Below are 24,025 nucleotides of genomic sequence, written 5' to 3'. Positions count from 1 at the left end.
AGTCGGGGCCGGAGACTCCCCTCCGCCCGCTGCCGCCGCCCGGCACAATGGCGGATCCTGTTCCCCATCAATCATTCATGTCCCTGCCGCTGGAAGGGGTTTCTTGGGGGCTGCTCAACCGGGAAGCTGAGGGGGGGGGGTGATTTTCCAACCTTCCCAGTGTTAAATTGGTGCTGGGGCAGGTCGGAGGCGCCTGGGCCACCCGCTGTCCCCTCAGGGTGAGTGGGATTTGAGGGGGGGACATGGGGTTTGGGGCTTTTTGGGGGTGTAGGGGGAGATGGTGGGGGGTGGAGATATTCTTGGGATTTTGGGGGACTGCGTGCTGGTTGGGAGCGGCCCCGTGTCCCGCCAGAGCTGGGGGTCCAGGACAGCTCGGGGCTGGCTGTGGCCAGGGCTCTGCTCTCCCCTCCGCAGGGACGAACGCTGCCGTGTCCCCCCCACCGGTGTCCCCATGGGTGTCTTGAGCTGCATGAAGTACCTGATGTTCATCTTCAACGTGCTGGTGTTTGTGAGTCCGCCTGGGCCCGGCGGGGTGGAGGGGACCCATCCCCGGGGTCGGGGTGTGACATCTCCAGCCGGTTCAGGGGGTGGGTGACACCAGTCCAAGGGAGGGGACCCCAGCAGAGGTTAGAGCATCCCCAGTCCCCATGGGGTGGCTGGGGATGGTCCCTGCACCCCATAACTGCGGCGTGTCCCACAGGCTGGGGGGACGTGCCTGGCGGGTGTGGGGGTCTGGGTGGCCGTGGACCCGGCTGGTTTCCAGGACATCGTGGCTGCCAAGCCTGTGTTAAATGTGGGTGGCTACCTGCTGCTGGCCGTGGGCATCGCCCTCTCGCTGCTGGGCTTCCTGGGATGCTGCGGGGCCCTGCGCCGGAGCCGCCCGCTGCTGCTGGTGGTGAGTAAGGGGAGACGAGCGGGAAGGGGGCTGTGGGGTGCGGGGAGCTGGTGGGATGTGGGGACCCAGGGGATGGAGGGTGTGGGGGGACGTGGGGTGTCCCTGGAGGAACCAGAAGCCTGGTGCTGCCCATCCTGGCCCCGTCAGCTCTCAACACCCCCCTCCCCGCCAATCCAGTCCCCACCTTGTGAGTCTTTCAGTGCAGAGCCCAGAGGGTTTCATAAAGCCACCGAGCAGGGTCACTTCTCTCTGAAGCCGCTGGCTTGTCCCACAGAGCGTTCCCGAGCTTTTCCCCCCGATGGCAAGGGCTAGAAACCCCTTTCTGAGCACCGACACCCCAACTCCTTTGGCATCCCTAGATCCTGGCAGCCCGTGCTTGTTTTTAACCCTCCATCTTGCAGCCCCGGTGCTCGGAGATGTGGCATCTGTCCCCTGGAGCTGCACACTCATCCCCCTGCTCCGGGGGGCACAGGGACAGGCAGGGCTGGCTGCAGAGGAGGGGAGGAATAGCCGGAGCGAGCTGCCCAGAGGCTCGGGCTGGTCTCTGACTCCCTCATCCCGCTGCCTTCCAGTTCTTCATCCTCGTGAGCCTTGTCTTCATCACACAGCTCGTTGGGGCTGTTCTCTTCCTGGTGCACTGGAAACAGGTACCGTCCCTGCTCCCCGACGCTGTGCCCGGCGTGGCCAGCCCCTGTCCTCCCTCCATCGTGCCGTGGGCCATGGCCTCAAGTCCCCCAGGGGACTGGGACGTCCCTCCTCACCTTCACCTTCATCACCAGCGCCCTGACACAAGCCTGCAGCTGGGTGGGTGGGTCCCTACATCCCGTTGAAGAGAGCTGGAGCTCTGGCCAGCGTGGCACCGGGCAGGGGTGGGTTAGGGGGGGTGTGCAGCCCCCCCATGGCCCCATCACCGGGCCCGGGCCCCCAGTGCTCACAGATGGCACCAATCCTGCAGATCCAGCCGGAGATCTTCCTGTCCGAGCTGCGGAGGAACTACTGCGGGGACGAGGGTGCTGAGGTCTTCTCCACCGCCTGGAACACCCTCATGGTCACGGTGAGCTGCCGGGAGGCTCCTGGTGGGCTGTGGGGGGGGTGTGGAGCACCCACAGGACCTGTCGAGGGTGACCCCGAACACAGGCGAGGGGCTCGTGGACCCCAGACGGACACCGAACCGCACGCTGGGCTGTTCCCCCTCCCTCCATCACCTCCCCAAGTGACATCCCTGCCATTTTGGCAGCACGTTGATGGTGTTTCCTTTCCATTTCAGTTCTCGTGTTGTGGCGTTTTAGGACCTGAAGATTTTGGGAATGGCTCCCGCTTCCAGGAGCTGCACCCGGGGACGCCCTGGCCACAGGCATGTTGTGCCCGGGACGGGCTCCTGCAGGTGGGCGAGCTGCTGGGCTGGGAGCAGTGCCGGGAGAGGAGCCCTGGCTACATCCACGAGCAGGTAGGACAGGACCCTGCCGTGTCCCTGTCGTGTCCCCTGAGCATCAGGGACAGGAGCCGGGACACTGCCCGCCCATGGTTCTGCAGCCCAGGGACTCCCCAAGTCCCCGGCTCCTCCAGCCCCACCACGGTGCCCCCAACCCCCCCGATCTCACCCCCTGAGCTCCCTGCAGCCCTGGGGAGCATGAGGGAGCCCCTCCATCACCTCTCCCTCCCCAGGGCTGCTTCTCCACCTTCGGCAGGACCTTGCAGAAGTACATCTCTGTCCCTGGGACTTGCAGCTTGGCCGTGCTGGGCATCGAGGTAGAGCCGGAGGGGACAGGGCAGGCAGCGGGTCACACCCTGCTAGGGGTAGGGTTTAAGGTCAGGGCTCAGGGTTAGGGCTCTCTCTTGCCAGGAGGGAGCTCTGTGGGTGAAGGGACCTCAAACGGGCTCAGTTTGGACCCTCTCAAGCCTCTAAGCTGTCACTATCACACCCAGAAAGCGGGTGCACGTACAGCGGGTCTGTCTCGGGGTATAAACCCAACCTCCTGCTGCAGATGGGTCAGGTTAAAGGCCCGGGGGGGGGGTGGGGGGGGTGTTGTTGTTTATTTTGCTCCCAAAAGCAAGGAGGGGAGATGTTTCACTCTCTGCAGACCCCGGGGAGCTGCTCCTCTGCCGTGCGTGGGGACGGCTGGCGTGCGGCCCCCCGAGGGGGCACAGCGACGGCCGCTGCCTGGCTAGGCCAGGCCTAGAGGATCCCTTAGCCCTCAGGCTCTCGCCCGCCAGCAAGGCACGAGTGCAGCCCTGCAGCGGGGGGCTAACCAGCTCCCCCCGCTCTGTCATTTCAGATCTTCGCCATGTTTTTCGCCTTTTGCCTTTATTACAACTTCGACTGAGCAGGACGAAGCGTGGCAGAGACGAGCACGAGGGCTTTGGAAACAGCAGCAGGCAAGGAGATTTACTGAGCCCTGTCCCTGCTCCAGCGGGTGCCTAAGGATGGGCCTGGCTTGATTTTCTTGGAACAGGGACAGGACCCAGGTTAAACTCCCCACAGGGGACACTGCAGAGCAGGGAACTGAGCATCAGACTCGCTCCCACTGCGATCGGCCCTCGGACGTCACAAAATCAAGCAGCTCTGGTGACAAGGAGCCCTGACCCCATGCACCTCCTGATCTGCTGCCCCACCAAAAACTGTCCCTCTTCCTCCTAATCCTCTCACAGGCTTCTCATCCTCCCTTCCCCAGCCTCCAGGCACCCTCCGGGCTCTTCTTCATCCCTCTCAGCCACCTCCTGGAGCCACAGCCCAGGTCACAATAAAGGGGCTGAGCTGCAGCTGGAATGCAACAGGCTGCTCCAGAGCTGGAGATTTAAGTCTTGGGAGTTTTAAGGACGTATCCTTCAGCAGAGAAGGATTTCCACAAGCTAGTTCTAACGTGGCTGTTGCTCAACTTCTGCTCTCAGTTTGTTCTGAGGCAGGGACAGTAAAACAGAAACTGAAATGCTGTTCCCACCTCTCAGAGAAAGCTGGGAATTGGAAGCTGAACCAGGACTTCCAGTTTTCCTTTTCTTGAGAATATTTAAAAAAAAAAAAACCACCCCATGCAACAAAACAGAAAAATATTTCTAAATTAAAGCTATTTTATTTATATAATAGAACTTTTCACCAAAAAAAACCCTAGGAAATAGAAAAAGAAAGCCTGCTACAGCTCCATATTGCTTAAAATATTTAGGTATACCTGCGTAAAGAGAAAAGGACAGTGAAAGCGACGGTGACAGCCACAACAGCAGCCCCTTAGGAATCCAGGCGAGATTTCTTCTCCTTCTTGCTGATGCTACTCCCTTTTCTTTTCTGCACGGTAGAGTCATTGGTGGCACTTGCTTCGCTTTGGTTTATTTTCTCTTCCAAAGGCTGGGAAGCCTGTGAGAACACAAGAAATAAAAGTAGCAGCTGTGAATAATTTAGTTTTACAGCCCTTAGCACCGCTGTGCGCATACACCTTGGAACAGCCGGCACCCCACAAAGATCAGAACTGACCCTGCTTCCAGGTTTTATGCTGGAATTATCCTTAATTATCCTGCTCCCACTGCTGGAAATGTTAGGAAGGGGGAATGACAGGAGAGCAGGATAATGGCTGAGCCTGGAAGTGCCACGTACACGCATGAGCCAGGTCGCTCTGGTCACCCAGGTAAGGGACAAGGCTCAAATATAACTGATTTTTGGGAACAGGTTTTGACCTGTTTAAGCACAATTTATTTTTAAGTGACTCCTCTGGGAGAGAAGTCAGGGCGCAGAACGGAGGCAGGAGAAGGGGAAGGGTGGTGGCAGGAAGGCTGCACCCCGCCGGGGACCAGGGAGAGGGGTGAGCGGGTGGAGAACAGGCGCAGCTGAGCACAGGGCACAGCCACAGCGGAACACGGAGTCTGGTCGGAACAGAGCTGGGAAAGAAACAGGGCTGCAGGATCCCCGGGGAAGGGCTTTATCAGCCTTACTCGTCCTTCCTCCTTCTTGAGAAGCACTGCAGTTATTTGTGAATGAGCACATTTATTTGGAAGGAGCGAATCTAATGATCTTAAAAAAAAAAAAAAAAGCATGATGAAATTAAATACACACCCAAAGCACAGAACAGAAGGGGAAGGAAGAACGAACGGTGCCAGAGACAGACACACAAAGAAACTGTGAAAGGCAAACCGAGAGGAGACAAAAGCTCACAAGAGAGGGAGCTACACTCCGCCAAGGAAGCACAGCGTGTTTCTTACCCTCTTCTGCTGGCTTGCGTGTTTCTCAGTCCACTCTTTGGCATTCAGCAAGAACAGTTGCTTGTTGTACTTGTACTCTGAGGACTAAATGTAACGAGCGAGACAAAGACGGACATTTGGTTTAACACAAACATCGCACCGAGAAGCTGGGACTAAGGTCTGGCTTTAGGACTCCTAGAACCAGACCAAAACCACTACAAGCACATGGCATGAAGCATAAAATTCATTTTGCTTGCTTTAGTTTAGCTGCTTTAGCAGGCTTGAAGAGAAGACCTTAACATCTCTCTTCCACTGCTGGCATAAACCCTGCACCACACCGCCCAGCTGCTTCGGGGAAAGGCAGTCATGGCCCCAGGCCTGATCCAGATTAAGCTATGCTGCTACGTAATGTGCTAGTGTGTTAATCCAGAGCACGTGAATCCCAGAATCATCCAGGTTGGAAAAGACCTTGAGGATCATCCAGTCCAACCATGAACCTCACACTGACTGTTCTCAGCTACACCAGATCCCTCAGCGCTGGGTCAGCCTCAAGTGGAAGCAGAGCCTCAGCCTAACACACTGTTCCTTCCCAGTCTGTGCCCACAGCCACGAGAGAGGAAGAGGAGCTCACGTACTATGTCTGCCATGAGAGGGTCATCAGGGTTGGGCTCGGCCATCAGCAGCTGGATGGAGGTCAGCAGCGTGGAGATGTTCAGGGAAGGTCTCCACGCGCCCTTCAGGGAAACAGGGCGAGAGAAGCAGTGAAGCAGAAAGAAACCTGCCTAGAGAAACCTCAGGACTCACAGCATTTAAACCCAACCTGCCCACAAGCTGCCTCAGGACTTACAGCACTTAAACCCCCTGGAGAACACCAGATCTGTTCTCACCACACAGGCTGCGGCCTCCTGAGGGGGCCTGACCGACACCGCAGGCTGTATCCTGCTCGCCTCGGTCCCGGGACAGCCCGATTCCAGAGGCCACCTAACGCCTTTTGACTCCAGTCCTTAAAACCTTGGAAACTTGTATGGAACAAAGCAGGTCATGTTCTAGTCTCTAAACAAAGGAGATGCCGCTCAAAAACTTTACTCCAGTGCTCCCGTGTAAATAAGTCAGTAGCAAACAGACATTCAATAAGGCTTTTACAAGAAAAAGATAAGGAGCTCATTATCCCCTCCGGGCTCGCTTACCCATGCCCAAGTAGCGCTATCTTACCTTCGGTGGTAATTTAAGAACATCCAGGCAAATCCTTCCAGCAGAGTCAATGTTGGGATGATAGATGGGGGTCAGAAAGCGAATCTTCGGCGGCTCAAATGGGTACCTGTAAGGGATAAGTGTTAAGAAACAAAAAGTTCTTTTTATATTTGTACGCCAGTTGCTTCACCATTCGAGCAATGCCATCATTTCCTCCTCCTGGCCACTTAGTGACAGCCTTCCCCACAAATTTTTGGAGGGGGAAATGCTCTGCCTTTGATGCTTTCAGCTCTGTCTGACCAGCACTTTCCTCAGTAGCTTTCCACAAAGAGCAAACATGACAGGAAGCTTTCTACTCACGAACAAGCTCCTTTCCAGAAAGCTTTGAGGCAGCACAATAAGGCAGAGATCTCGTCATCGTGCTTTTAGGCTGTTAATCACACATCCTAGGATGCCCAATGTGAAATAATGTATCATCCAACGGAAATAATAATTACACTCCATAAACGAAGGGTCTCACCTAATCAACCACATTCTTTGCTGGGAGGCTAAAGACCAAAACAGCAGCACTTATATCAAACATGTCACATCAGTTAAGTTATACTTGTAGGAAGCACTACACCAGCTACTTCACTAGATGTTGTTGCCCACTTACCTTTCAGGAACAACTATTTCCAGGTTGAATATTCCCTTCTCGTATGGTGTGTCTGCACCTCCTAAAATTTCTTTAAAAACAAGATGAAAAGATAAGCATTACATTCAAAATCACTTGAATTTGCCCAACAGCCTCCACATACCTCCCACAGTTACAGAACTCTAACACTGCTCAGATCCAGGAATAGAAACATGTCACCCGAGACCAGTTCCACCCCACAGCAAACAAAACTGTAGGCCAACCAACCGAGCCATAGGCCAAGCTATGTTTAAAGAAAAACAAGAAAAAAACCCCTGTTTCCCTAAAATTCCACGCAACTTACGAAGTACACACCACCCAGCGAATCCCCACCTAGCAGCAAACTCTAACGCAGCCCTCGCTTATCAAAAAGTCCCACCAGAGAAGTACGTACGTGCTCGCAGGTCATCGAGCTGGTTTCCAGTTTGCCAGCAGGTGATGCCTGGGGGTGGCTCCATGGTCAAGAGGGAGAGCTCCCTCTTCAGTCGTGAGGCTCTTTGCATTGCGCTGAAACTAAGAGACTGGATTTTATTGCTGGCAGAATTAGCTTTTCAAAAATAGCACTTGAGGCTTTTTCTCAGCTAAGGAGAATTAACCTGGGTTTCAAGTTGCTACCCTGATGCAACAACAGGAGTCTCCAGAGCCAGTTCCTGGAGCTGCTCTCGCATCCAGCTGGAGGGGGAGAACCAAATCCCCACCCTTTATAACCAGTCCTACTCCGCAGCTGAGCCTAATAAATCCTCCCAGTCCATGACCGGGCTCCACACCCCTAACGGGACCATAACACCTGCCCTGGGACAACCCTTGTCCCTCCAGGGTGAGACACTGACCCTTCATGGACAGGGTACCCACTGTCCTGCTGCGGCCACCTACCCCCAGAGGGGCCTTAGACTGGGATACCCACCAGTGCCCCCTTCCTCCAACCCCCCCAGCAGACAGGGGCCCCAAAGGCACCCCTCTCCCTTCCCCAAAGCTGCCTGATAGGACTCTCCCTACTGCAGGAGCACCCCTCAAGGCAGGGACCTCCCCCCCAGTGCTCTACCCTCATGGACAGGGAACCTCCAGCTTACAGCCCCACCCCCCATGGACAGGGACACCCCCGCCCTACCCGAGGGGGACAGTGGGGACCCGGCTCACATACCCCACCTCTAAGGAGGGGGAACCCCTCCACGGCTTAACTACCCCCCCCAAGGCCTTACCTCCCCCCTCCCCCGGCACAATGAACCCCACACAGACCCAGCCACACCATCCCGCAGGAACAATCTAACCGCGCCTCAGGCCCCCCCTGCTGCTCCCCCCATGGAGGAATTTCACCCCCACCCCCAGACAGGACCCCCCCTCCCTCCCTCCCTCAGCCTAATTACCCCTCACACGGACAACGATTGCGGCCGCCCCGCACCGGGGCCTACCTGCCCCCTCACAGGGATGGGAACAGCGGCCACTGGCCTCACAAAATCCCGCCAGAACAACCTCCCCCCTTACCTCGCTGCTCCCCGCGGCCTAATTACCCCCGGAGCAGCCGCACCCCCCCCCCCCCCAACCCGCCCCTCAGACCCCGGCAGCGCGCGGCGGAGGCGGGACTTCCCCCGCCGGCGCCTAGCAACGAGGGGGGACGCCTCGCGGGAAGCCCCGCCCCCCGGCCCGCCACGCCGGCGCTGATTGGATAACGCAGTTCGAATTCGAAGTGGAGGGGCGCTGCCATTGGAAGAGCCTTGTGGGCGGGAAAGCAAGCCCCGCCCCCTGAATAAAACCGCGCTGTATGGGCGTGGCCTACACAGTACGGGCTGGGCCGCCGGCCCTGACAGGACTGTGGGGGAGCGGGGATGGGGAGGGGGTGAGGCCCCCCCGCCGCGCCCAGCCCTAAACAGCGTTACATCTCCGCGGGCAGGGCGCCGATAGGGGTGGCCCGTGTCCCCCCGCCGAACGGCCCGGCCCGGCCCGGCCCCTCTCCTAACGAGGCCCCGCGGGGCGAGGGGCCGGGTGCGGGAGGAACCGGGCAGTGGGCCCGCTGCGCCCACGGGCCGCGGGGAAGGAGGTAAAGGCGGGGTTGGGCCGGGGGCCGCCGCCTCCGCTCCCATCCTCGTCCCTTCCCCGCCCGTGTGAGCACCCTGGCCCGTCCCCCCGCAGGGACAGGGGTCCCCGGGCCCCCGAGCCGCTGCGGGAGCTGCGGGCAGTGGGGAAAGAGCCGGTGAAGCCCCTACACGGGGGTGGTGTGACTTAAAACGTCGTTTTCTTCTCTATCAATTGCAGTATGTAGCACTTATTCATCACCGAAGCTATTAGAACAAGAGAAATAACACACAGGTGACGGATCAACAGCACCCTCAGGTCTGGCTCGATGTGGAGACTGGGAATACGTAACCAAATCAACACAAAAAAATGGTGGATTCTTCTTAAATCCCAATTCAGGAATTGTTCTGCCAAATCAGAATACCGTTAAACAGCTTCACAGTGACAATTTTTCCACTTTAAATGCCCAAATCACAGTTTCAGAGGGCAGTTATGAGGCTGCTTTTCCCAGCTGGCTGACGCACGTATTTAAAGTTTTTACTATTGCTTCCTAAGTGGAGCGGCTCATAGCCAAGGAGAACATCTGTGGGTTGACAACTGGACAATCGAAAGTGCCCGCAGAGGAAATTAAACTGTTAAAAGTTTTCCTTGCCAGCTCCTGGGCCTCAGTCCATCTTGCTCTGCTCGGACCGGAGGGCGGTGAGCTGGCTGCGATCCTCCTCCTCTCAGGAATTACAAAAGCCTCGAGTCGCCCAAACCGTCTTTGATACAGAATCCACCTTGATGCGCATATTTATGGCATTTAGGAGAGATTAAACCTGGGCAACTAATTTCCCAGCGCTTGGAACAGCAGCAGCACAGGTGGGTTCGGCTGGCGATGCTCTGACGAGCGCTGCATCCCTCCAGCAGATCTCTGCCTGCAGAGGGAAATGCTGGTCAGCGGGGGAGCGTGGTCAGCGGTTGTGGGGCGTCCCCTTTTCGGGGTGACACGTTGTAAAGACCCTGGAGCGTCAGCCAGGTAACCCTCGAGGTACGGCCCAGTTGTCTGATTTGGGGCTTTCCCTGCTTTCTGTCGTGGTGTAACGTCTCCAGGAGTGTGGGGATGTATCAGCTGTGAGGTGCATCTGCACCAGCGTGGCCAGCAGGGACAGGGAAGGGATCTGACCCCTGTGCTCAGCACTGGTGAGGCCGCCCCTCGATGAGTGGGTTCAGTTTTGGGCCCCTCACTCCAAAAGGCCATTGAATGACTCGAGCGTGTCCAGAGAAGGGCAACGGAGCTGGTGCAGGGTCTGGAGCACAGGTCTGATGGGGAGCGGCTGAGGGAACTGGGGGGGTTTAGTCTGGAGAAGAGGAGGCTGAGGGGAGACCTCATGGCCCTCTGCAACTCCCTGAAAGGAGGGTGCAGAGAGGGGGGAGGAGTCTCTTGAGCCAAGGAACCAGCACCAGGCCAAGAGGGAATGGCCTCAAGCTGCGCCAGGGCAGGGTCAGACTGGCTCTTAGGAAGGATTTCTTTGCAGAAGGGGTTGTTGGGCGTTGGAATGGGCTGCCCAGGGCAGGGGGGGAGTCCCCATCCCTGGAGGGGTTGAAGAGTCGGGTTGACCCAGCGCTGAGGGATCTGGTGGAGTTGGGAACGGTCAGGGTGAGGTTCATGGTGGGGCTGGAGGAGCTTCAAGGGCTTTTCCAACCCAGATGATTCTGGGATTCTGTCTGTTTTCTGCCTGCGCTGGATGATTTTTGATGAACAGATGTAATCCAGATGTGGCAGGGAGTCTGCCCGGCCTTGCTGGGTGAACGGCCTCAAGTCATCAGTTCATGGAGAGTAAGAAGAGTAACGGTGGATAAATCCTAACACGAAGTTGACCGACAGACAACACCTGCTCTGCCTTCCCCCCATCACCCCAGAGGATCTCCCCCTTCCTGCTGACGGGGCAGGAGTGTTTGAGGGTGCAGCCCTTTGGTGCTGAGCCACCACCTCCTTTCCAACACCACCCATAGTGCCTCCAGGCCCGCACCAGCGCTCCCCCCATCGTTCCTTGCCACCCAGATGTTGGTCCCAGCTCCCCACCTGGCCCCGACACCTCTTTGGCTCTGGGCTTTCTCCCTCCCCAGCAGGCTCCAGCCCCCTTTTCTGGAGTCCTGCTCCCCACCAGCTCTGATTTCCCCAGTCCCCTGTGCTGGGATCCCCAGAGCTGCTCCTAACCTCAGCCCTGCAGCCCACCCAGGCTCCTTCTAGCCCTGGCCTGGTGCCCTCTGCCCTGTGCCCAGTCCCTCCCCGTCCCTGCCCTGGTGTGGCCCCACTGGCCCTGCAGAAGATGCCACCACTGGAAGGGATGGGATTGTCCCCTCCCCACCCCATTGGGCCCCTTCACCCCTGGGCACCCTGGGCTTGGGGTCATCCCATGGACTGTGTGGGACTGGGAGGCCCCAGGTTTGGGGTGGCCCCATGGGCTGTGTGGGGCACTGGGCTCAGGGAGACCCCATAGGCTATGGGGGGGTGCAGGGCCCTGGGTGTGGGATGGCCCCAAAGGCTGTGGGGGGCCTTGGAGCCCTGGCCTTGGGGTAGCCCCTTGGTGAGGCCAACTGGTGCGGGCTGGTCCTGTGCTCCTGCCATGGGATGCAGGGGACTCTTCTAGCACCCTTCGCATGGTTTGCTACCCAAAAGTGCCAGCTGGGTGCTCCCTCGAGCGGCAGGAGAGTCGCCTCCTTTTTCCTGTTCTCCCCGGACGTGTGGGCAGGGTGGTGCTCCAGCCGAGGTGCAGGGCAGAGCACCCCACAAAGCCCAGCTCCCCGTGTTTGGCTACGCACAGCGCTGCCCAGCGCCCGCCAGGTTGCAGGGTTTGCTTATCGGGGGGTTGCGGCGTGCCTGGGAGCACAGCTGGGTTTATCTTGGTGATGCTGATGAGTGTTTTTGGGAGCAGAGCAAGTCAGATCGTCTGAGTAAAGCTGCGGATTGTGGGTTGAGTGAGCAGGGACAAGGGGCCACGTCACCTATTGCAGCCATTTGGGAGGGTGTGAGGGGAGCCTCTTGGCTGGAAGAGCTGAACTGCATTAGAGGTTATTGTTTGGTTCTTTGCTAATTCCTAATCTCTTAATTCTCCTCTGGGTGGTAACACTTGAAATTAGAAGCAGCCGTGGACCCACCTCGGAGGTGAGCGTTGAGCTTCCGCCTTTTATGTGGGAGAGAGCAAGTTGGGGAGATGCTGCTGGGTTTGGTACAAACACAAGGTGGCAGCTGGGCTCGTCGTTTCTGTCTGCTGAGTCCATCGCCCCGGGAGCAGAGCAGCCAGCAGTTGGGGGGCAGTTTCTCAGACTGCCCGGAGCTATCCCAGACTTAGAGCCAAGATCAGCCCTCCTGCCTGTCCTCTAAACTCAGCTGAAGGAGGTCGAAGGGGAGTGAATTTGTGCTAATCCCTACATCAGCCCCGGCTTAGAAAAAGAGTAGTTTTGTGCAGTTATCGCTACCAAGCTCTGCTGTGGAAAGAGAAGGGCTTTTCTCCTGATACTTAGAAGCACCATGAGGTCTCCTGGGGCTAGGAAAGGTCGATAAAATCTGTGGCAAACCAATAAATTGAGATATTACGCTCTTGTGTCAGTACTGGTTGGACTGTGCTTTGCTTTCCATTGTTTCACCTGAAGCCTTAACAGTCTTGTTAGTAAGGAAACATGCTGTGTCCTTCAGATGTCTCCTGCTGAAATCTAGAAAGTCTTCTCGCTGCCAGAGTGAGTGTTGTATCAGGTCTCTGATGAGCTGAGGGCTCCTGCAGAGCTGTTCTCCCTGCAGCCTGTGGTGTACGAACAGAGGTAGAGCTTCCCGAAATCATCTTCGCGCCGTTGACTTGCAGAGGGTTTGCTGATGGTCACATCTGTGGGGTTATAAAATGCTTTTGCAGTAAATAGAGCTCTGTCAGCTCTGTCTGTTTGGATTCCTTCCTTCTGGTGCGTGGTATTGGGATGTAATTTAATTTAGGGATTTAATTAAAGGGCATTTGGGGAAGAAGCCATTTTCTGTGGGGCGAGATGGTGATGCTGCTGCTGGATGGTGGGACGTGGCTGAGGAGACGGAGGAGAGCGGTTTGGTCCCGTTTCTGCTTTTCTCTCAGAAAAACTTATCAAAAAGCCGAAGAGATTTGTGGTAAAAAGAGATGAGGGCTGTTTGGAGCTCCATTTCTAATTGTTAATTGACCTTGTTCTTTATATAGGCATCGTGTATCCCAAAAGCCAGGGGCTCCCTTCCTCTTTGCGCAGGTCCGAGGAGAACAGCCAGGATGCTGCATCGCACCGTTCATCTTTTCTGGAAGGGACTTTGGCTTCATGACAACCCAACGCTGCTGGCCGTGCTGGAGTCCTCGGAGGTCATCTACCCTGTCTACACCCTGGGCAGAAAGTTCATGATATCCGTGATGCACACAGGGGCCCTGCGGTGGCATTTTCTGCTGGAGGATCTCCAGAAAAACTTGTGTGAGCTGGGCTCTTGCCTGCTGGTTATTCAAGGAGAGTACGAGTCTGTTCTTAGAGATCACATCCAGAAGTGGAATATCACGCAAGTGGCTCTGGATGCAGAGATGGAACCGTTTTACGAGGAGATGGAGGCCAACGTACGACGTCTGGGAGATGAGATGGGGTTTGAGGTGCTTTCTCTGGTGGGCCACAGTCTGTGTGATACCAAAAGGTGACTGTCCTGCAGACCAGGGAGGTGTCTCCAGGAAGGTTTGTTTTAGATTTAGCAAGCATGAGGGAGAAAAGGCCAAATATCTTGGTCTTTCTGGATCCTGATGGGTTCCTTTTGAGAAGATTGGACTATCTGAGATGAACATGGCACTGTTTGCTGGAGATGTTGGTCTGCTGGAAGTAACAGAAGAGATTTTGCACAGGTGTTCGGATGTTGGGCTGTGATTTGAGACTGAGAGTTTGTTAATTTTTTCCTTTTGGGCAGTTTAATTTACTTAAAAACTTACATTAGTCTTTTAAACAGAGTGGAAGCAATTCTTTAACACATTTAATATGACTTTTCTATACATTTTTTGGTGTCAGTTTTGTTTTTATCTTTCTAATCAACTTTCCCTGGTGCCTGGATACACTTGGATCCAAGCTGGTATTCAGAGCTGAATGACTGAAGATATTGAAATTAATAATAATAGGGAGGTAATCAGTAATAGCTAAACCAGCCTTAACTCTCCAATTGTGGAAAGCCCCTAATTTACATAAATGGGTGCATCTGTGTGACTTGCAGTTGTGAGTTCAAGCTGTCTGCACAGGTGGTTGCTCACACAGAAGAGTTATTTACTGCCCTGAACCTGTTTTTTGTGACCTGCCTGCCTGTGGCAGCCCCAGAGGTGTCACCTCTGCTGTCCTGGCTACGGCTGGCTGTACAGAGCTGCCCCGTTGAAGCTGTGGCCGGCATCCTGGTCCCAATTCTGTTGTCTTAAGTTCTGAGAGATTGCTCTTGGGATGGATGTACCTTCACCCAGGGAAGTTTTACTTGTAAAATCTGTAATTTCCACATTCAGTTGCATGAATTAGGGCTGTTCCAGCCTGTGCTGTCACCTTCATATCCACTGGCAGCTCCAGCTTCCTTCTTGGTTTATATTATGGTGAAAAGTGATCTTGTTTTATTGGGTGGGACTCCCCCATTAATGTACAAGAGGTTCCTCCACATTCTGTCTCTGCTCGGTGACCCTGAGGTGCCTGTCCGAAACCTTACAGCTGAAGACTTCCAGTAAGTTACAGCTAGCCAGCAGGAAATTCCAACTCCTTTTTCTCTGCCCCAAAGAAGAGCCAAGGCCAAATGATAATGAGGTGGTATTGCATTTAGGGTGAGAATAAATTTGGTAAGAGATAAATCCCCTTGCGTTTTAGCCAGTCCTCAGAGATTAGGGGAGCTAGGGGTGGCTGGACTTATCTCTTAGTAGCTATGCCAATTATTGCCGTGGCTACAGGTCTGACCCAGCCCAAACAGCCCGTAGGCTGTAGGTCCGGTTGCGTTCAAGAGAAGCAGTCAGGTTCATGAAGAGTGTGGTTTATTTTTATGCAACATCTACTGATTCTTTAAGATTGCCTGCGATAAATGCACAAACTGCAGGTTGGCTCTAGAGCACTACACAAAAGAAAAAGGATTACAATCACACACACACAGTTCCCGGGTAAACACTCGGCAAAGCCGAGGAAATCTTACCAAAAGGCATCCCTTCTGTGGGGGGCCGAGAGCACAAACCCGTCAATCTGTCCTCTGATTTGGTGTCGGATTATAGTACCTCAAAGTTAGGTACAAACTCGGGGTAGTATTTATCCTGGTTTGTATGTGTGAGTGGGTGGAACTGTGGTCAAGCCATTATCTTCTGAGTAACGACACAGCACGTTCCTTGGTGCCAGGGGTGCAGCTGGTTTTTGTGGGAAAAAAGGGAGGATGAGGAACAAGGCCGGCTCGATGCGAGGGGTGCAGCTGGGCCAAATGGCATCCTGGCTTGTATCAGAAATAGTGTGGCCAGCGGGGACAGGGGAGGGATCTGACCCCTGGGCTCGGCACTGGTGAGGCCGCCCCTCGATGTCTGGGTTCAGTTTTGGGCCCCTCACTCCAAAAAGGCCATTGAATGACTCGAGCGTGTCCAGAGAAGGGCAACGGAGCTGGTGCAGGGTCTGGAGCACAGGTCTGATGGGGAGCGGCTGAGGGAACTGGGGGGGTTTAGTCTGGAGAAGAGGAGGCTGAGGGGAGACCTCCTGGCCCTCTGCAACTCCCTGAAAGGAGGGTGCAGAGAGGGGGGAGGAGTCTCTTGAGCCAAGGAACCAGCACCAGGCCAAGAGGGAATGGCCTCAAGCTGCGCCAGGGCAGGGTCAGACTGGCTCTTAGGAAGGATTTCTTTGCAGAAGGGGTTGTTGGGCGTTGGAATGGGCTGCCCAGGGCAGGGGGGGAGTCCCCATCCCTGGAGGGGTTGAAGAGTCGGGTTGAGCCAGCGCTGAGGGATCTGGTGGAGTTGGGAATGGTCAGTGTTAGGTCAGTGGTTGGACTGGAGGATCTTCAAGGTCTTTTCCAACCGAGATGATTCTGTGATTCTGTGATTCTGTTTTGTGAGAAAAAAGGGAGGATGAGGAACAAGGCCGGCAGGCTACTGCAAAAATCATCCCTTGAGAGAAAAGAGTAGAGCAGGAGATAAATCTGTCCTTGAAATGAGTGAAAGAAAGGGACCACGCGGCCTCCACCTCGCTTTGCATTCCTGCTTGGCGCCACAACAAACACAAATCACTGGACCTCCATCCCATCCTGTGCTTGCTCTGGGCACCCTGTGTCAAGGAAATGTGTGTTTTACAGATTTCTCACTATTTTGCTTTTCTCACATTTCCAACACCTAACAGGTGGTTCAGATGTTACGTTGCATTCCTTCTGTGCGTGGAGGGTTATCGATTGTACGTACCGGGGATGTGATTCTGCTATCGAGAGGGGAGAGCAGATGACAGGTGACACAGCCCAAAGACTTAAGCTTTTGCAAGGCACATTGAGACAAACTTTTAAGGCACGTAAAAGTTTAACAGAGGAATGACTAAGGAATTACAGGTCTCCTTCTCAAAGGCATGCTCTAGATTCCTCTCAAATCAAGATTTAGGGCAGGAATTGGATAAACCACCGTAGTTTGTTTTCTGCAGGAGGTTTAATAGAATAATTATACCGTTCCCTTCTGGCTTTAAACCTTTTCTTTCCTCCCCTCTGCTGTATGGGAAGGAGGGACGAAGCTCACGTCTCCCAGGACTTGAGAAGAAGCTCAGAGTCGAGGATGTCTTATGTTTAGCTCTGCATGAGGAGAGGTCAGTGATCCAAAGGGAGGTAAGACTGGGCTAGGGGAGAGCTGGCCACTGGGATGGGACTGCAGATACTTGGGACTTCTGTGTCAGGTGCCTCCTCTGTGACCTCAGCTCTGTGTCGGCAATGTAGGCTTAGGTCTTCCCATCTTGGGGGAATCCTGTTAATTCTGAATGTTGTCCTCAGGTAGTCCGATGATAAAACTCCTGTAAGTATGGGGATATATCCGTTCCTATATTTTTTCTTGCACTGTTTTGTTTTTTTTTTTTTTCCTTTCTTCCCTAATTTGTTTATTTGCACTTTTTAAATTAATGGGGGTGAGAGATAAGTGGTTCACATGCTTCCCAGCAGGCCTGTGCTATGTCAGTGCTCTGAGAGCTGCACTAGCCCCTTCTTCTGTAGGTGCCTGCAACAGAGCTAAGCTCAGTTTTTTCTAGGTAAGTAGGAGGATCTCTGTTGATATCTGAGTTGATTCATGGTTTCTGAGAAGTCTGCGTACCACTGACACTTCCTGGAACTTCCTCCTCTGTGTTCTACAGGGGGTGAAAAAACATACCCTGATGCTCTTCCACCTCATAGCGGGCAGAGGCTTTGGGGCAGCCTCAGCAGCGGAGGCTGCAGGAGAGATGTGGGGGGACTGCTCAGAGGTGTGGGCTTGGGGAGCCCCCACCGTGGTTAGGAAGGACCAGCTGGGGGAGCAGCCCAGGGAGCTGATCTGCCTCCTTCCCTATGAAACCTCTCCTCAGAGGCACGGGAGTTGGAACAGCCTTGGGAGGCAGAACCAGAGCCCCATAATTATGTTTAGAGTCTGAGGAGGCTCTTAACTTCCTCCCAGGGGTGGATGAAACATCTGCGGGAAGCTGCAGAGGAGGCGCCTCCGGGTCTTATGTAGTGGATGGGAAGCGAGAGGGATGTCTGAGCTGTGGGGGCTGCAGCTGACGGCTCTGAGCGCTGTAATTTGGTGGGTCTGTTCCTCTTCCCCCAGTTCAGGCCAGAATTACCTGCAGTGATTGCAGGACGAGCTCTTTCTTCCCCAAGGAGAGTGCAGCCTGGGGTTTCTGGCTGTGCTTTCGTTCCCCTCTGCTCTGGCTGTGCCGCGACAGAGGAGACCTTGGCGTGTGCAACGGGCAGGGATCTTCCTCCCTCTTCTGGCTCCGGTTCCCTCTTTGCAAGGGGCCTCTCTTTCACATTAGGAGATGTAGGCCCCCTGACCCGGGCCTGGCTGAGTCCTACAGAGCGCCTCTCCCCGTGGATTTAAAGATCCCCCCGAAAAGCCTTTCCCCCTGGAGAGGAGGGGAGACCGAAGGGCTACAGCGCCTGGAGCAACACTGGACTGACCAGGTCAGCCTTGATTTTACATGGGTGATGATGGTGGTTCTAGACGGGCTGAGCTTAGTGTCCACCTTGCTCCTTTTATGTGTGGTTGTGTCTAGACCTCAAGAAACCGCTCAGCTGTTCCAGCTCTAGCTGAGTTTTTCCCCACCAAGGCTCAGCTCTTGGCAGCCAAGTCTGCCTTGGTGCTGGCTGCTTTAAAGCAGATGCTTTACCCACTCCCAACGTCATAAAGTGGAAAAGATCTTCAGTGTGGTGGTGTTGAACCAAGAGAGCTGTTCCCCGTGTTACAAAATCACCCGGGTCTCTGGGGAGAGCGGAGCTTCACAGCACCCACGGGTGAGACGTGGCCGAGATGATTCTGTGATTCTCTGAACTTTCACCTCGTGTCTTTTGCAGGCCAAGCATCACTCTCTGCCCCTGGTGTTGCTCCAAGAGCAGCTTCTGTGGAGGGAATTCTTCTATACAGCAACACCAAACTTCACCAGAATGGTTGGGAACCCCATCTGCCTTCAGATCAGTTGGTATGAGGATGCAGAGAGGCTCCACAAATGGAGAACGGTAACAAGATGCCTTGCCACAACTGTTAAGTTTCAGTTTAGAGTTTTTCTGTTGCCTTGGGATTGGTCTCTGCTGGCTATTTGAGGTGGGGCTTACAGCAGCGTGTAGGAAAGAAGTTCTGAAGCTTTGTGCGGGAGGGCTGATGGTTCTTTTCTGCTGCAGGCACAGACAGGGTTCCTGTGGATTGATGCGATTATGACCCAGCTGCGCCAGGAAGGCTGGATCCATCACCTTGCTCGGCACGCAGTCGCCTGCTTCCTGACGCGGGGGGACCTTTGGATCAGCTGGGAAGAGGGCATGGAGGTTCACTTCTGGTTTTTTGTTTTCTATGTTCTGGCTGACCTTGAGAAACCCCTGTGAAATGGGAGCCTGGCAGTGGGAGGTGGTACTGTAGAGCAGTGCTTTGTTACTGAGCCTCGCTAGAAATCTCGTGGTTTATGAAATCTCATGGTTTATGAAATCTCATGGTCTCTCGCTCAAGTCTGAGCCCTGCTGTGCTCAGTGCAGCAGTGAGAGGTCGTTCCCATCCCCAAGGCCTGATGATTTCAGACGATGAGGATATTGGAGCCCTGCTCAGTCTGCAGCAGCCCTCAAAGCCAGACTTTTGTTGCTCCATCACAAGGTCCTGCTCTAGCTTCCTTCTGACAAAGTGTCTTGCTGGAGACCCTTCCCTGTGTGCCCTGTGGGAAGGGCAGCCCAGACCAGCACAGTGCCAAGCTTCACCCTTCACCTCGCAGCCTGTTTGAGTGTTTTCTTGCCACAAACACAGCCATTTCGGGGTGTTTCTCTCTTTCTCTTGCCATCCCTGAAGCGCAGGTGTTTGAAGAGCTGCTTTTAGATGCTGACTACAGCATCAACGCAGGGAACTGGATGTGGCTGTCAGCCAGTGCGTTCTTCCACCAGGTGGAATCTTCTGCCCTGTCCGCTTTGGGAAGCACACGGACCCCGAGGGGCAGTACCTCTGGTAGGGCGATGGCCTGGCGCCATCTGCTCTGTTAGCGCTTCCCCAGCTCCTCTTACAGCGGGAGCTGATGAACTCGGTCTGTGTGAAACACATCCCCCTGTGAAACGGGGGTCATAGCAATGGTTTTATTGAACACCTAAGGAAACTGAGGCACAGAGGAGCGGAGAATACCCATGGTTGCACAGGTGATGACTGATCAGGGCGTTGTAGTGATTTGTGAGCTCCTGGTGGCTCCAGCACCGTGTTTGATCACGGAGCTGCCTCCTCTTTCTAAAGGACTTGAGTAAAACTTCCCACGTCTGCCCCTGGCTCCAGTCTGTGCTGTGTTTCTTGGTTTTGTAGGTGGTCTGCTTAATTTCAGAGACTTAGATTTTATTTTCCACTCCGAGTGAGTTCTCTTTGCTTCAGAGTCTCAGTTTCCTTATCTCTTGATGAGGTACTGATGGGCTTTCCCATAAGTAGTGGGTGATTTTACAGCTGACCGCAAGACTCTGTTGATGTCGAGCAAACAACCCCATTTCCCCACATCTCCTCTTCCTCACATCCTGTCTAGCTTTGTGTCTTGTCAAGGGGAAGCCCATGCTGACATACCTGACAGAGTGGGACAGAAAATTACTTTCCCATTCTGTAAGATTTTTTTAGATTTTTTGAAATGAGTTTATTTTTGAAAGGTATTAAAGTTCAGGATGAAATGTCAGTGAAAATGTTAAAAAACAAAATATTTTGGATGAAGTCAAAACTGAAGGAATGTTTAAATCAACCCATTTATTCTATGCTGTAAAGTTAACTATTGGAAGATATCACCCTATGGAGGTTTCAGAACATAAAACCAGGGGTTTTTGTCCGAAATGGATCAGAACTTTCCCATGGATTGAGGTATCAGTATGATCACCAAGAATTAATATAGCACAGGTTGGTTTACACTTCTCTTAAATGTATGAGTATTTGTCTGCAGGATTATAAGACCCCACACTATTCCTGTTTTGTAGGAAATACTTGCCTATACTAAAGAACTTTCGCTCCAAGAACATCTACGAGCCCTGGAGAGCCTCTGAAGAGGAGCAGAAGCAAGCGGGGTGTATCAAGGTAATTCATTAAGATACCTTGCTAAGGATTTAGCTGCTGGTAACTGTCCAAAATAATTACATGTGTGAGATGGAAGTATCACACTTCCAACAGAAGTCATGCATTTATCTTCTGAAAATGGATTCATCTAGCAGCCTAACTTCTGTCAATTCTCCTTCAGAGTTTTTTACTGGAGTCTAATTTCAGAGTACATATTTTTGCCTGAACTTCATGTCCTAAAACTGTTGGATGACTCTCAGTTGTTGCCTTTGCATTTATCTGTCTCGGCTTTAAATAGTATCTGAACATCTTGTGCTTTACGCTTGCTCTAAAGTGTCTCTGGAATCTCTTATAAGCTTATGTTTAAATGGGAGCTCTTATGCTTTGATGGAGAGAAATAGGCACTTCTGAAGAGTGTGTCACATGGTCTATCTTAGATGCTATTTATTTTAAGAAAAGCTGCAAGCATTTGCCCTGGTGCGAATCCACTGAAACGTCCTTGGTTAGTTCTGTAAAGGCCACAGTCTCCATGTTGCACCAGGTCAGGATTAGCCCTTCCCGCTGGTGAACTGCAGGGAAGCACTGCCATTGCTTTTGCTCCCCAGAAAGAAAAAATTTTTGTCGTACGAGGAGTGGCTGAGGGAACTGGGGGGGTTTAGTGTGGAGAAGAGGAGGCTGAGGGGAGACCTCATGGCCCTCTGCAACTCCCTGAAAGGAGGGTGCAGAGAGGGGGGATGAGTCTCTTGAGCCAAGGACCCAGCGCCAGGACAAGAGCGAATGGCCTCAAGCTGCGCCAGGGCAGGGTCAGACTGGCTCTTAGGAAGGATTTCTTTGCAGAAGGGGTTGTTGGGCGTTGGAATGGGCTGCCCAGGGCAGGGGGGGAGTCCCCATCCCTGGAGGTGTTCAAGAGTAGGGTCGACATAGCGCTGAGAGATCTGGTGTAGATGGGAACTGGCAGTGCTGGGTTAATGGTTGGACTGGATGATCTTCAAGGTCCTTTCCAACCGAGATGATTCTGTGATTCTGTGATTCTGTGAAGCAGCGCTCACACCCCGCGGCTGAGAAGCAGGTCGGGGTGGAGCAGCACAGGACAGCCTGGCTCACGGCAGGTAGGAGCTGCAGCAGACCAGTGCACGGCGAGGCAGAGGCTGTTACCAGCTTTGGGCGTTGGTTTTGTGTTGATTTCCAGGACGTCTTTCCTCTTGGTTACCAGCTCCATGTGCTCTTCTAGTTACTGTTAAAATGGGAAACCAGAGGTGGAGCAGCGTCCCTTCTCTTCTGGCTGCTCTTGCAGGGTGGGAGCTTCCTTGTGCCTGCTGGGGGAACGCCCTCCCAAAAGCCAGACCTTCTCCACCTTCTGTAGCTCTGCACAGACAGACCCCCCAGCCCCCAGCTTTGCCAGGTGTATCTCCAAGGTGCAGAAACCTCTGTAGCTCTGCCCAGGCCTCTTGCGAACCAGAGCATCATTGGTTGTCCTTTTTACCATCATCTACTCAGCCTCACAGCAGGAATTATTTGAGATTCCCACTGACCACTAATGAACAAAAAGCCCTTGGGAGCTGAGTTGCTCTAAGAAATTTATCTTTTGACCTTGTTTTCTAAATAAGTATATGCATAACAAAACGGCAGTTACTGGTAAGGCTGGAACGCTTGAACTTTGGGGGAGCCTGAATTAATTAGGCATTTCCAATCACTGGAACATTTGAACTTTGGGGGAGCCTGAATTAATTAGGTATTTCCAATCACTGGAACACTTGAGCTTTGGGGGAGCCTGAATTAATTAGGCATTTCCAGTCACACAGATGTTTCACTTCAATGGCTCCAGTGCTCTTCAAATTGAAATCCTAGGGCCTGCGATGAGCTCTTAGCCTCGCAGGAATCCTCTGCAGGAAGGAAAGTGAAGCAATGCTTTTGTATTTAAGAGTATGCCATAGCAGCCTCCATGTATATTACAGAAATCCAACATGCAGCAGCTGAGGGGAGCCTTAAGTACTCCTGCCATAATTGCTATGCTCAGAAGGAATTAATTGCTCCCAATCCTGTGCATGCTAATGTATCCAGGAGGTTGCACATTGGTACCTTCCAGATATAACCAATATACGCTGACAGTTCTCCCAAAAACCCTGTGGTATAGGGGAGTAAATGTTGTTGTGATTGCTGTTGGAGATATGGAAAGCCAAAATTGAGAACGGAGTCCCTTACGCCCAGCATTATTCTTGTCACCTGTAAATGCTGATTGACAGCCAGCTGATTGATTGACAGCCGGCTGAACAGGAGCCAGCAGTGTGCCCAGGTGGCCAATAAGGCCAATGGCATCCTGGCTTGCATCAGAAATAGCATGGCCAGCAGGGACAGGGAAGGGATCTGACCCCTGTGCTCGGCACTGGTGAGGCCGCCCCTCGATGAGTGGGTTCAGTTTTGGGCCCCTCACTCCAAAAAGGCCATTGAATGACTCGAGCGTGTCCAGAGAAGGGCAACGGAGCTGGTGCAGGGTCTGGAGCACAGGTGTGATGGGGAGCGGCTGAGGGAACTGGGGGGGTTTAGTCTGGAGAAGAGGAGGCTGAGGGGAGACCTCATGGCCCTCTGCAACTCCCTGAAAGGAGGGTGCAGAGAGGGGGGAGGAGTCTCTTGAGCCAAGGGACCAGCGCCAGGCCAAGAGGGAATGGCCTCAAGCTGCGCCAGGGAAGGTTTAGACTAGATATTAGGAAGTATTTCTTTGCAGAAGGGGTTGTTGGGCGTTGGAATGGGCTGCCCAGGGCAGGGGGGGAGTCCCCATCCCTGGAGGGGTTGAAGAGTCGGGTTGAGCCAGCGCTGAGGGATCTGGTGTAGTTGGGAGCTGTAGGTGTTAGGTCAGTGGTTGGACTGGATGATCTTCTAGGTCTTTTCCAACCTAGACAATTCTGTGATTCTGTGATTCTGTAAATAGGAGCCTTTTCTGGCATGCTTTGTAACGTCACTGCTACTGTCATTGCGGGCTGCAGCGTCAGAGAAGGACTCATGGACTTTAATTCATCTTTCCTTCTTACCGTAGATGATACAGCTGACCCAATGGAAATGAAGGTAAAGCATGAGCACTCTGAAGAAAACATTTCAAAAGGAAAAATGGCCAGGATGACACAACAAACTGAGCTCCTGCCAGGGATTACCTGCTGGGAACCAAAAAATGGCACGAGGGGCGAGCCAGAGGCCAGCTCAACTGGACAAACTGTACTCGGTACTTCACCCCGCAAACGGTGCCTCTTGCTTGTGAACTGACCAAGAACAGCGTTGTGTCTTGAATGTGTGTGTTATTTTGCAGTTATTTTGAATGAAATTGTCTATTTGTGAGTGCCTCACCAGCCGTTTGTGGCAGCTGTTTGGTAAACTCAAGAGGTGACTGGT

General features: G+C 53.7%; 2 protein-coding genes and 1 pseudogene across 6 annotated transcripts; 2 read left to right on the top strand and 1 right to left on the bottom strand.

The window, feature by feature from the left end:
- Nucleotides 1–451: 451 nt before the first annotated feature.
- Nucleotides 452–3,496, top strand: LOC141954170 (tetraspanin-18-like). The gene is made up of 7 exons (XM_074893438.1): nt 452–508; nt 701–895; nt 1,468–1,542; nt 1,851–1,949; nt 2,163–2,342; nt 2,561–2,644; nt 3,172–3,496. Exons 1-7 carry the CDS (start codon nt 452–454, stop codon nt 3,217–3,219), a joined length of 738 nt encoding a protein of 245 aa, XP_074749539.1. The 3' UTR covers nt 3,220–3,496.
- A 447-nt stretch (nt 3,497–3,943) lies between these two features.
- On the bottom strand, nt 3,944–8,435 carry UBE2T (ubiquitin conjugating enzyme E2 T). Of its 5 annotated transcripts, none has more exons than XM_074893529.1 (8): nt 8,333–8,366; nt 7,520–7,595; nt 7,318–7,436; nt 6,906–6,975; nt 6,272–6,377; nt 5,695–5,793; nt 5,081–5,164; nt 3,944–4,241 (listed from the first exon to the last, which is right to left on the bottom strand). In XM_074893529.1, the coding sequence occupies exons 3-8, from the start codon at nt 7,424–7,426 to the stop codon at nt 4,116–4,118; spliced, it is 594 nt and encodes a 197-aa protein (XP_074749630.1). In that variant the 5' UTR covers nt 7,427–7,436; nt 7,520–7,595; nt 8,333–8,366; the 3' UTR covers nt 3,944–4,115. The 5 variants fall into 5 exon arrangements, with proteins under 5 accessions (XP_074749630.1, XP_074749631.1, XP_074749628.1 ...); XM_074893530.1 differs by having other exon boundaries at nt 7,318–7,444; nt 8,333–8,348; XM_074893527.1 differs by lacking the exon at nt 7,520–7,595 and having other exon boundaries at nt 8,333–8,435.
- Nucleotides 8,436–13,198: 4,763 nt separating this feature from the next.
- On the top strand, nt 13,199–23,737 carry LOC141954317 (cryptochrome-1-like; annotated as a pseudogene).
- Nucleotides 23,738–24,025: the final 288 nt, after the last annotated feature.

The sequence above is a fragment of the Strix uralensis genome, chromosome 24 (genome assembly GCF_047716275.1).
Source record: "Strix uralensis isolate ZFMK-TIS-50842 chromosome 24, bStrUra1, whole genome shotgun sequence".
In the NCBI taxonomy this organism is placed as follows: domain Eukaryota; kingdom Metazoa; phylum Chordata; class Aves; order Strigiformes; family Strigidae; genus Strix; species Strix uralensis.
Note: the sequence above shows the minus strand (reverse complement) of the source record. Positions and strands in the feature narration are given on the sequence as shown.

What these genes read in the sequence shown, in the direction of transcription:
- LOC141954170 (XM_074893438.1), top strand. Translation starts at nt 452, where the DNA reads ATGGGTGTCTTGAGCTGCATGAAGTACCTGATGTTCATCTTCAACGTG. An exon ending in CTGGCTACATCCACGAGCAG is followed by an intron (nt 2,343 to 2,560) that starts GTAGGACAGGAC and finishes CTCCCTCCCCAG; the next exon opens with GGCTGCTTCTCCACCTTCGG. An exon ending in TGGCCGTGCTGGGCATCGAG is followed by an intron (nt 2,645 to 3,171) that starts GTAGAGCCGGAG and finishes CTGTCATTTCAG; the next exon opens with ATCTTCGCCATGTTTTTCGC.
- UBE2T (XM_074893527.1), bottom strand. Translation starts at nt 7,426, where the DNA reads ATGCAAAGAGCCTCACGACTGAAGAGGGAGCTCTCCCTCTTGACCATG. An exon ending in GCTCGATGACCTGCGAGCAC is followed by an intron (nt 6,976 to 7,317) that starts GTACGTACTTCT and finishes TTGTTTTTAAAG; the next exon opens with AAATTTTAGGAGGTGCAGAC. An exon ending in ACCCTCTCATGGCAGACATA is followed by an intron (nt 5,165 to 5,694) that starts GTACGTGAGCTC and finishes CGTTACATTTAG; the next exon opens with TCCTCAGAGTACAAGTACAA.